We start from the raw sequence: 12906 nt of genomic DNA on the forward strand, positions 1-12906 counted from the left end.
CAAGAGAAAGAAATGAGTACAAAGATAAACAGAAAGATAGAACTTATCTATTTGCAGATGATATGATCATTTTTAGAAAGTCTTAGGAAATCAGTAGAATTACTTTTAAGAACAATTAGTTAAGTGATTCAGTGGACAGAGTTCTTGAACTTGCATGAAGAATACTTGAATTCAAATCCATTTTCAGAAACTTCCTAACTGTGTGACCCTCAAGGTATCACTTAACTTCTGTCTGCTTCAATTTCTTCACCCCTAAAATGGGGATGATAATCACACCGACCTCACTGGGTGTTGTGAAGATCAAGCAAGATAATGTTTATAAAACAATAAGGATAGTTTCAGGCACTTAACAAATACTTATTTCTTGTCCTTCAGCAGAGTGGTAGGCTACAAAATAAATCCTCAAATATCAACAGCTTTTCGATGGAATAATTTAAAACATGCAAGATGCATTAAAAGAAAGGAAAATTCCATTCACAATAATACAAAATGCATAAAATATACAATCTTTGTGTAGATTCAATGTAAGATACCCCTTAAATATAAATAGCTGATTCAAAGTAAGATACTCCTTAAATATAAATAGCTGAATGAATATTATGTGCTCATGGCAAGACTACCCTTTTAGTGCTATGTCAACTAAGTTATCAAAAAGGATACTTTATAGAACATAACAAAATATTAACAATTCATTTGGAGAAACAAAAAGATTTAGACTATCAAAGGAAATAATGAAAATAGACAAGAATGGAAGGGGAATAATACTTCACATCTTATACTATATTATAGTTTTCATCAAAACTCGTTTGGATTATTAAACAATAGAGAATGAGATCTATGAAACACATTAGACAAGAGAATTAGAAACAATGGAATTCTGTACCAAAGAAGGTTCATGTGAAACTGCAAATCTATTATGTACAACTTGTTTATCCTTTTAAATATACAATAAAGTTATCAAGTAACTTTCTTTCCCCCACTCACCTCCCTGCCCCAGAAATGACTACCATTAGACACAAATATGTAAAAATATACTATACATACTTCTATTTATTGGTTCTTTCTCTGGATGAAGATAGTATCTTTCTTCATAGGTCCTTAGGTATTTATAATAGTCAAAATAACTTGGCCATTCAAACAAAGTTTTTCTTAAAAAAATAATGCTGTTACTATGTACATTATTTCTTGGTTCTGCGTGTTTTATTCTTTGTTGTTTCCTGCAGATCTTTCCATGTTTGTCTTAAATCATCATTTCTTATAACATAATACTGTTCCATCAAAATCAAATACCACAACTTGTTTAACTGTTCCTCAATTATAGGTATCCCTACAATATCCAGTTCTTTGCCACCATAAAAAGAGTTGCTGTATTTTAGAACAATAAATTCATTTCCTTTTCCCTTAAGCATCTTGGGAATTAAAACTAATGGTGGTATTGTTGGGTCAAAGAGTATAGGTAGTTTTATAAGTATTTGAGCATAATTCCAAATTCCTCTTCAAAATGGTTAGATTAGTTCACAGTTTTACCAATAGGGAAAATGTCCCAATTTTTCCATATCCCTTCCAATATTTGTCACTTTCTTCTATCATTTTAGCCAGTCTGATAGGTATAAAATGATATTTCAAGTTTTTAATTTGCATTGCTTTTTTCCCTTTTAAAAATACTTTGTTTTTACAAATAAATGGGGAAATATAAAATAATAAAACAATTTTAACATTAATTTTGATGTTTTAAGTTCCAGATTCTCTCCCTTTCTCCCTCACCCTCATTGAGAAGGCAAGAAATTCAATATAGATTTTATATGTGTATGTATGTGTCTGTTTGTGTGTATGTAGTCATGCAAAACATATCCAACATAATTAGGTAGTGAAAGACCAAAAAAATACCAAGAAAAAAGGTTTAAAAAGTATGCTTCAATCTGTATTCAGACACCTTCAGTTCTTTCTCTGGGGATGGATTTCACTTTTCATCTTTGAGAGTTGTCTTGGATCATTATATTATGATGAATAGTGAAGTTATTCATTTGCAGCTGCTCTTGTTACAATATTGCTGTTACTTTGTACATAGTACATTTCACTTTGCATCAGCTCACAGTAAGTCTTTTCAGGTTTTTCTTGGAGCATTCTGCTCATCATTTCTTTTAGCACAATAGTATTCCATCATAACCACATACCATAATTTCTTCAGTCATTCCCCAATTAGTGGGAATTTCCTCAATTTCCAATTCTTTTCCTTCAGAAAATTGTTGCTAAAATATTTTTATGCATATAAGTTCTGTTCCTTTTAGTTTTTTTTTTTATTTCTTTTGGGATATAAACCTAGTAATGGTATTGCTGAATCAAAGGATGGACACAGTTTTATAATTCTTTGGACATAGTTCTAAATTGCTTTACATAATTGTTGAATCATTTCAATTCTTCCAACAGTGCATTAATGTCTCATTTTCCCCACATCCCTTTCAATATTTGTCATTTTTTCTGTCCTATTAGCATCTGATAGGTATGAGGTAGTACCTTGGAATTGTTTTAATTTGCATTTTTCCAATCAAGAGTGAGTTAGAGCAGTTTTTTTCATAAGGCTATGAAAACTTTGATTAGTTCATCTGAAAACTGGTCATTTATCAATTGGATAATGACTCATTTTTATAAATTTAACTCACTTTTTTAAGTTCTTATTTTTAATGTTTAGAAAAAATTTATTTATTTTTGACTTTTACAATTTCCCCCCAAATCTCACTTCCCTCCCCCCCAGCCCCCACAGAGGGCAGTCTGTTAGTCTTCACATTGTTTCTATGCTATATGTTGATCTAAATTGAATATGATGAGAGAGAAATCATATCCTTAAGGAAAAAAATAAAATATGAGAGATAGCAAGATTACATAATCAGAAAAGTTTTTTAAAGAAAGATTTTATTTATTTTGAGTTTTACAATTTTTTCTCCTATTCTTGCTCCCCCCCCCCACAGAAGGCAGTTTGTCAACAGTTTTTAATTAAAATTAAATTGTTTTTTGTTCAAACTTCACAATTCTTTCTCTGGAGACATGGTATTCTCCATCGCAGAAACCCTAAAATTGTCCCTGCTTGTTGCACTGATGGAATGAGCAAGTCCATTGAGTTTGATCATCAACCCCATGTTGCTGTTGTGATGTACAGTGTTCTTCTGTTTCTGCTCCTCTCGCTCTATATCAGTTCATACAAATCCCTCCAGACTTCTCTGAATTCCTATGCCTCCTAGTTTCCTAATAGAACAATAGTGTTCCATGTTATACACATCCCAATTTGTTCAGCCATTACCCAATTGATGGACATTCACTAAATTTCCAATTCTTTGCTACCACAAATAGAGCTGCTATGAATAATTTTGTACAGGTGACATTTTCCCTTTTTCATGATCTCAAAGGGGTATGCACATTTTTATTGCCCTTTGGACATAATTCCAAATTGCTCTCCAAAATAGTTGGATGAGTTCACAGCTCCACCAACAATGTATTAGTGTCCCAGAGTTCCCACATCCCTTCCAACATTGATCATTGTCTTTTATGGTCATACTGGCCAGTCTGAGAGGTGTGAGGTGGTGGTACCTCAGAGGTGCTTTAATTTGCATTTCTCTAATAAATAATGATTTAGAGCAATTTTCCATATGACTATGGATTGCTTTGATTTTCTCATCTGTAAATTGCCTTTGCATATCCTTTGACCATTTGTCATTTGGGAATGGCTTGTTTTTTTTTTAAATTTGACTCAATTCTCTGCATATTTTTAGAAATAAGTCCTTTGTCAGAAACATTAGTTATAAAGATTGTTTCCCAGTTTACTACATTTCTTTTGATCTTGGTTACAGTGGTTTTGACTGTGCAAAAGCTTTTTAATTTAATGTTATTGAAATCATCTAGTTTGTTTTTAGTGATGTTCTCCAGCTCTTCCTTCAGTCATAAACTGCTTCCCTTTCCATAGATCTGACAGGTAAATTAATCCTTGATCTTCTACTTTGCTTATAGTATTTTTTTTATATGTAAATCCTGTATCCATTTGGATCTTGTTATAGGGTGTGAGGTATTGGTCTAATCTAAGTTTCTTCCATACTAACTTCTAATTTTCCCAGCAGTTTTTATTGAAGAGAGAGTTCTTATCTCAATAGCTGGACTCTTTGGGTTTAGCAAACAGCAGATTACTATAATCATTTCCTGCTATTACACCTAGTCTATTCCACTGGTCCACCACTCTATTTCTTAGCCATTACCAGATAATTTTGGTGACTCATGCTTTATAGTATAATTTTAGATCAGGTAGGGCTAAGCCCCCTTCTTTTGTACTTTTTTTCATTAAATCCCTGGAAATTCTTGATTTTTCATTTCTTCACATGAATTTATTTACTACATTTCTAATTCATTAAAGTAATTTTTTGAAATTTTGATTGGTAGGGCACTAAACAGGTAGTTTAGTTTTGGTAGAATTGTCATTTTTATTATATTAGCTTGACCTATCTATGGGCAGTTGATGTTTTCCCAGTTATTTAAATCTGATTTAATTTGTGTGAGAAATATTTTATAATTGTTTTCAAAAAATTTCTGAGTCTGCATTGGCAAATAGACTCCCAGGTATTTTATATTGTTTGAGGTTACTTTGAATGGTATTTCTCTTTCTAGCTCTTCCTACTGTATCTTGCTAGTCACATATAGAAAAGTTGAGGATTTATGAGGGTTTATTTTACATCCTGCAGCTTTGCTAAAATTGCTAATAGTTTCTAGTGGTTTTTTTGGATGATTTCTTGGCATTCTCTAGGTATACTATCATGTCATCTGCAAAGAGTGAGAGTTTTATCTCCTCCTTCCCTATTCTAATTCCTCCAATTTCTTTTTCTTCTCTTATTGCTGAAGCTAACATTTCTAATACGATATTGAATAGTGGTGGTGATAATGGCCATCCTTGTTTCAACCCTGATTTTACTGGGAATGCCTCAAGTCTATCCCTGTTGCATATAATGCTTGTTGATGGTTTCTGATAGATACTGCTTATTATTCTAAGGAACAAACCATTTATTTCTTTATAAGTCTAGAAGACTTTTATATTTTCCAGATTATATATTATTTCCTCTTTACCCTAGATCCAATGAGATTAATGCCAGTCCTACAACCCTATTTGCATCCTCTGAATTGCTTTTTTTCATGCTTCATTTTTTTGGATAACTACTAAGTATTCTCCGTTCATACCCAATTTTGTTTTTTAGATGATTCCATAATACTCAGCTCTTTTTTTTCAGTATTGTCCTTCTCAGCCTCTCTAATGCTGACTAACTGCTTAAGTAACAATGATAGTCTATATAATTTATACATATATAATCTATATATTACAAATTATAATAAATTTTCAAAATACTGAAAAATAACATGTTCACATATAAAAAGTAAACAGCTTGACCTTATTGAATCCTTATTATTGATCTTTAATGTTTATCGTATATTTCTTCTAAATCTTATATGTCAGATTTTCCATTGAATTCTGATCTTTCGGTCACAAATACCCAAAAGTCTTTCAGTTCATTAAATGTCCTTTTTTTTTCAGGATAATATTCATTTTGGCTGGATAAGTTCTTTTAGTCACAAACCCATCTTTTTTACTCTTCCAAATACAATGTTCCAAGACCTGTGAGCATTTTAGCATGAAGCTGCTAGATCTTATATAATCCTAATTATAGCTCCACAGTATTTAAAAGTCTTTTTTTTTTTTTTTGATGGTTGTAATAGTTTCTTCCTATATCTGGAAGTTTGAAACTTGACTTTGATATTACTGTGTTTCCATTTTTTTCAAATGATCAGTAGATTTTTTTTTCTATTTCTACTTTACCTTTCTGTTCTAGAACTAAACAGCAATTTTCCTTAATTTCAAGTAATATTGTATTTAGATTTTTTATCATAACTTTCAGATACTTCAGCAATTCTTAAGTTGTCTCTCCTTGTTCTATTCTTTTAGATCAGTTATTTTTCTAAAGAGATGTTTTGTATTCTCTTCTATTTTTTTCATTCTCTTGATTTCATTTTATTATTTTTTGGTGTCTTAACAGATCATTCAGTCCTCTTGCCTATTCTAGTTTTCAAGCAATTATTTTCTTCCTTAAATTCTTGGCTCTCTTTTTTCTAGTTGTATGACTCTCTTCATTTTCTTGGAATGCTGTTATTATTTTCCTAATTTTTCTTCACTGCCTCTGATTTTTTGATAAATATTATTTTTTAATTGTGTGTAAAGATAGTTTTCAGGATTTTTTTTTATGTTTTTTGCAAGGCAAATGGAGTTAAGTGGTTTGCCCAAAGCCACACAGCTAGGTAATTAAGTGTCTGAGACCGGATTTGAACCCAGGTACTCCTGACTCCAGGGCCAGTCCTTTATCCACTATGTCACCTAGCTGCCCCTCAGGCTTTATTTTTATTGGGTTGTTGAGTTCCAAATTTTTCTCTTTTCCTCCTTTTCCCCTCCCCAAGATAAAATTTATAGGTTATACATGTGCAATCATGTCAAACATATTTCCACTTTAGTCACGTTGTGATAGAAGAAACAGAACAAATGGGAAAAAAACAGGAAAAAAACAAGCAAAAAATTGAAAATACTATGCTTCACTCTACATTCAGACTCCATAATTCTTTTTCTGTATGTGAGTATGATTTTCCACTATGAGTCTTTTGGAATTGTATTGGAACATTGTATTGCTGAGAAGTGCTAAATCTATCATAGTTGATCATCACATAATGTTGATGTTTGAATGCCTTCCTTTAAATATGAACCCAATTTTTTTCTATGCCCATAAGAAGCTATCTGTAGCTGGGTTCTTTGTCCTTTGGTTACTAATTTTTAAAAAAATGTTTAGATTTTATTTTAGCCTTTTATTGTTTTAAACTTTTTTTGTTGTTGTTGTTTTTGCAAGGCATTGGGGTTAAGTGAATTGCCTAAGGTCACACAGCTAGGTAATTAGTAAGTATCTGAGGTTCAGATTTGAACTCAGGACCTCCTGACTCCCAGGCTGGTGCTCTATTCACTGCACCACCTAGCTGCCCCCCAGCTTATTGTTTTAATCAAGTTCTAGTGCTAAAATATAGATAATGGTGCAGCACCCCAGCCCCCTCAGGCCCTTCTTACTATTATTTTTCTAACTCTATCTGGGGCTCAATCTCATGTACTTCTCTCAACCCCTAAGTCACAGTGAAGACCTCCCCAGTTATGTTGTACTGGAATATATCTATTTTTTTTTTGTCAAGAAGTTTTTTTAATTAAATGCTTAGTGTGTGTGTGTGTGTGTGTGTGTGTGTGTGTGTGTGTGTGTTTATACAAGAATGATTTTATTTATTTTGAAATTTATAATTTTCCCCCTAAGCTTGCTTCCCTCCCCCCACCCCCCACAGAAGGCAGTCTGTCAGTCTTTACATTGTTTTCCATGGTGTGCATTGATCTCAGTTGAATGTGATGAGAGAGAAATCATATCCTTAAGGAAGAAAAATAAAGAATAAGAGATAGCAAAATTATATAATAAGATAATGGGGTTTTTTTTCTAAATTGAAGGTAATAGTCTTTGGTCTTTGTTCAAATTCCACAATTCTTTCTCTGGATACAGATGGTATTCTCCATCACAGATAGCCCCAAATTGTCCCTGATTGTTACACTGATGGAATGAGCAAGTCCATCAAGGTTGATCATCACCCCCATGTTGCTGTTAGGGTGTACAGTGCTTTTCTGGTTCTGTTCATCTCACTCAAATGCTTATTTTTTTTAATTTAATTTTACTTTTTCAACTACACACAAAGGTCATTTTCAACATTCATCCATTAGAAGTTTATGAGTTCCAAATTTTTTTTACCAACCTCCCTTCTGTCCCTTCTCCCTATGATGGTGAACAATCTGGTAAAAATTGTATGTTTACAATGTGCATGCACATGTACAATACAATTCAGTGTCTTAAGTATATTTCCTCATGTTGTGAAAGAGGAATTAAAACTAAGGGGGATTCAATTGGGTAATGGCTTAGCAAACTGTGGTATATGTATGTCATGGAACACTATTGTTCTATTAGAAACCAGGAGGGATGGGATTTCAGGGAAGCCTGGAGGGATTTGCATGAACTGATGCTGAGTGAGATGAGCAGAACCAGAAAAACACTGTACACCCTAACAGCAACATGGGAGTGATGTTCAACCTTGAAGGACTTGCTCATTCCATCAGTGCAACAATCGGGAACAATATTGGGCTGTCTGCAAAGGAGAGTGCGATCTGTATCCAGATAAGGAGCTGTGGAATTTGAACAAAGTGCAAGGACTATTCCCTTGAATTTAGGAAAAAAAAAACCCAGATATCTTATTGTCTGATCTTGTTACCTCTGAGACTTCTCTTTAAGGATAGGATTTCTCTCTCATCACAACCAATTTAGATCAAGGTACAACATGGAAACAAAGTAAAGACTGACAGAGTGCTTTCCGTGGGGGGGGTGGGGGGAGGGAAGCAAGATTGGGGGGGAAATTGTAAAACTCAAATAATATCTTTAATAAAAATAAATCAAAAAAATAAAACTAAGGGGGAAAAGTAAGAGTAAGAAAGAAAAAATATAAAAGAAGTTTTAAAAAGTGAATGTAGTCTGCTTTGCTTTGCAGTCAGACTCCATAATTTTTGTCTGGATGTGGATGGCATTTTCCATTACTGGTTTTTCAGGATTGTACTTGATCTCTGAATTGATGAGAAGTACTGTGTCCATCATAGTTGATCATCTCACAGTGTTGCTATTATTGTGTACAATGTTCTTTTTGTTCTGCTCATTTCTTTCAGCATCAGTTATTGCAAGTCTCTCCAGACATCTCAGAAGTCCCAGAACACACTCTTGCTCCCTGCATCCTCTCCCACTATTGCAAACTTCAGCTCTCCCCTTTGTCCTGGACCCAAAACCAGGTGCTCAGCTCTTCCATTGCCAGCTGGGTCCCTGCTCCTCTGCTTCTGCACCAACCTGGCCTGTGCTAGTTCCTTCTTGCCAGCAGTTGCAGCTGGGACCACTTCAAAGGTCAGCACAGCTATGCCAGGCATCCTGCGTCAGCTCAGGGGCTTTCAGTCTTCCTCTACATAGCTGTCCCAACCCCAACACTGTCCTTGAGGTGAAAGCTTATGAAGTTGAAGCTGCCTATTTACCCAGGTGACCCCAGAGCTTGTTTGTTGATTCAGGGGAGTCATTTCCATCAGGCCAAACCTCCACCCCAGGAGGTCGCTTGTTCCCTAAGGTTGTTTCAAGTTGTTTTAGGAGAACTATTTTGTTCCAATTTTTTTTATTTTTGTAACTCTGTGTTCACTTTGAGTAGATGTTCTGTCTTATTTGTAGAGGAAAATTTGGAGAGCCTGGAATTTTCTGATATACTCTGCTTTCTTCCCATAATTCTCTATTCACCTTTTTTCCTCCTTGACTGGACTACATTATGAATTGTGCATCGCTAATTGTCTAACCCTAACTGTACTCTGTTTAGTATATTTAAAGAACTTCTTTTTTCATTTAGAACTCTGTCAATTTGTTCCTCATTTTTTTTCAATCTCTCTGACTTCTAGTTTAACAGTAATCTCTCAGGTTTCCTTTTTCTAGTCATAAATCTGAATATGTTTTCACTGTGGGCATATAACTTCTGATAGTTCATATTTGTAAAACATGCAATGAACTAATGAGTTCTGGCCAAAGGTTATAGTTACCTCATTTCTGTTCTGTATGAAACAATTTCTATTTATTGTGGTTTCTTCTCTCCATCCATAAAAATTTTAAACAAGGAACCTAATAGTAGCTAATTTATTATAGTGCTTTAAGTTTTGCAAAGTGATTTCCTTAAAATAACCCTTTAAGATAGGTGGCATAAGCATTATTTATTTCCATTTTATAAATAAGGAAGCACACTAAAGTAGGTCCATGATCATCTAATGATTATGTGTTTGAAGTGAGAATTGAAACCAAGACTCTTAACTTCTTTCCATACACCAATCCAAATTCATCAGAGTATCTTGTTCACTTTATTTGGATAACTTTCAGTTATTTTCTCCAATTTCAGAACCATTAAGACAGTTATAATTATTGGCATGGTTCTCCTTTCTGATGAATATGCCACACTATGTTTATATTTATTTATTTTTTTGGAAGAGAAATAATAATTCAAGAAATAAACAGTTGCTCTGATCAGACTCATCCCTTATAACTTAAAGAAGGGAGGAAATAATTTGGATTTTTTTCTTTTTGAATTTTTTATTTTTATTTTTCCAAATGAATATTTTATTCTGTCCCTCTCACTACCCCATCAATGAGCAAATAAAACAAAAAAAAACCTCAAGATATATTTATATAGACCTGCCAAAAAAATACAGTTAGTCATGTTCAAAATAATGTTCATCACCTTTCTGATAGTATATTTCGTTTGGACGTGTAGTATGTCATTGTATTGATCAGAGTTCTAAAATCTTTCAGAGTAGCTTTTCTGTGTATTATTTTAATTACTATATAAATTGTTATCTTATTTCTGCTGATTTATTTGTACATATGATCATAAAGAGTCTCCTAGTTGCCGCTGAAATTGTCTATTTCATAGTTTCCTACAGCACAATAAATAGTATTTAGATTGGATTATTTTGATTCGCTTCTTTTGAAAATCAAATTCAATAGCAACAACAAAGGGGATAGAAAACAGTTAAAAATAATATGGATTAAGGGGCGGCTAGGTGGCATAGTGGATAAAGCACCGGCCCTGAAGTCAGGAGTACCTGGGTTCAGATCTGGTCTCAGACACTTAATAATTACCTAGCTGTGTGGCCTTGGGCAAGCCACTTAACCCCATTTGCATTGCATCCATAATAATATGGATTAATTAATTATTTCATCTTCCTGTATGAGTAGATTTCTGAAATTTCAATGAAAACGAAAGAAACTGGTTATATACTGTTAGATATGTTATTTCTGTAATTAGTAATTTCAGTGTTTTTTCCTATGTTTTAGGTATGTGTTCTTTTTGGATCCATGCAATGTGGACTTGGTAAAACGGAAAATCAAGTCTATTGCTCTGTGTGTAGCAGCATGTCCACGTCATGAACTGAAAACAATATATGAAGTCCAGAAGTTTGCAGAAAAAAATGGTGAGGAGGTATTAGAGCTTACATGCAAGTAATGCTTCTGTCCTGCACCTGTTGTCAAATATTCTGAGTCTTGGTATTCAAATATAACTTCTTACTTACTATACTTATATATTCAAGACTAGTCAATTAAACAGGTTGCTTTAAGGAGGGGAACATAGATTATTTTATTATCTAATAAAAATCCCAAGAGAGAAATAGCTAAAGGATTTGAAGTGGTATCATGGGGAAGAGGGAATAAGATTTCTTCTGTTTAGCCTTAGAGGGTGCAACTAGGAGAAGCAATGGGTGGGATATGCAGGAAGGCAACTTTGGTTTTGATATATGGAGACAAGTTTCCTAATAGTCAGAGGTGTCCAAAAATATGCTCTGGGAACATAGTGGGTTATCTCTAAAGGACTTGAAGTAAAGAGTCAGTGACCTCTTGCGTTATAGTATAGAATGAACCTTTTTCAAGTACAAGTTGGACTCTGGTATAGCTGGTATCTGAGATCTCTTCCAGATCTCAACAGATAAATGATCATGTGATCCCCTCAAAAATCTGTAATTCTATAAGATTTTTGTATTCTAAGCAAATATTTTGAGAAAATGTAAAGTTAGAGACTTCGGAATTATCTGGGAGAAATCTCAAATAGCATATTTCTTAACTTCTAGATCCCTGTTCTTTTTCACTTCCTAATTCCCAGTTTAGTTTCAGTATTGCTTAGTTTGGCTATTTTTAGAATACAGTAACTCCTATAGTTCACATTTCTTCACAGTATGAATTTTACTCCAATTCTTTATTTTTCTGATACTCTAATCAAGCTTGCATCTGAATATAGTCAACCTAAGGATCTATTGACTTACTACAGGGCCTGTCTTGCTTATGGGATTCAAGTCTGACCCTAAAGGTGTGTTCTCATAAACACACCTTTCTTTAAAAAACTGTTCTATTTAGTTTCTAATAGTACGTTCATTTAGAAATATAACTTCTCTCCCTCTCCCACTACCAAGTGTTTTCTTATAACAAAGAATTTTTTAAAAAATAAAACATTGGGGGGGCGGAGCTAAGATGGCTACAGGAAAGGTTTGTCTCTTAGGTGTTCTCGCTCAAAACTTATAAACTAAGGACTCTAACTAAATTTTCAAGAGACAGAATCCACAGAGAGATGCAGTGAGGCAGTTTTCCAACCTAAGGTAATCTGGAAAAAAGCAGAAAGTCTCCACTCCACGGGGTCGGAGGGGTGGCCCACCAGAGCGAAGGAACTTCACCCTCCCAGAGGCAGCCCCAGGGTGCTGGGAGCTGCAGCTCATGGCAGCGGGGGCAGTTTTCCTGACCTACACCCCAAGGAGCACCAGACACAACTTGGGGGATCAGCAGTGGTACCTCTGCCAGAGTGAGCAAGTGAAACCCAGCCCTCAGGACACACAGCAAGCAGCCTGGCCACAGCAGCCCAGATCCAGAAACCAGAAGCAGGTGGAGCCAGTAAGCAGGAGCCTCCAGGGAATGGCTGAGTCTAGGGAGGGGAGTGAAGAGAGACTGCCAAGCTCTATCCCTGGAACAGGACTCTGGGGCTCTGACCACATTCAGATCCTGATTGCAGTCTAGGCCCCCACAGAACAATGCCCCCCCCCCAGCTCAGCCCCGTGGCAGAGGGGAGCGCTTATGGTCATTCACAGACCAGGAGGGAAGACAGAGCCTCACACACTCAAAAACTCAGGAAGCACCCCACAACCAGGCACAGGCTAGAGAAATGAGTAAGCAGAGGAAAAAGAGGAACACCATTGAGAAATACCTTGCCTGT

The 12906-nt window shown here is 34.8% G+C and overlaps 2 protein-coding genes across 3 annotated transcripts in view; both read left to right on the forward strand.

Annotated features, from left to right (window-relative positions):
• GRID2IP (Grid2 interacting protein) overlaps positions 1-12906 on the forward strand; it is an 898914-nt gene that overhangs the window by 443924 nt on the left and 442084 nt on the right. The gene's annotated exons all lie outside the window — the stretch shown is intronic.
• The window catches only part of SLC44A1 (solute carrier family 44 member 1), a 187061-nt gene that overhangs the window by 95423 nt on the left and 78732 nt on the right, over positions 1-12906 (forward strand). For both annotated transcript variants that reach the window (XM_074196783.1, XM_074196785.1), the window contains exon 4: positions 10989-11125. In XM_074196783.1, coding sequence (XP_074052884.1) covers positions 10989-11125 — 137 coding nt within the window. The remainder of the gene's footprint in view (positions 1-10988; positions 11126-12906) is intronic.

Source organism: Macrotis lagotis, chromosome 8, assembly GCF_037893015.1.
Source record: "Macrotis lagotis isolate mMagLag1 chromosome 8, bilby.v1.9.chrom.fasta, whole genome shotgun sequence".
Lineage (NCBI taxonomy): Eukaryota > Metazoa > Chordata > Mammalia > Peramelemorphia > Peramelidae > Macrotis > Macrotis lagotis.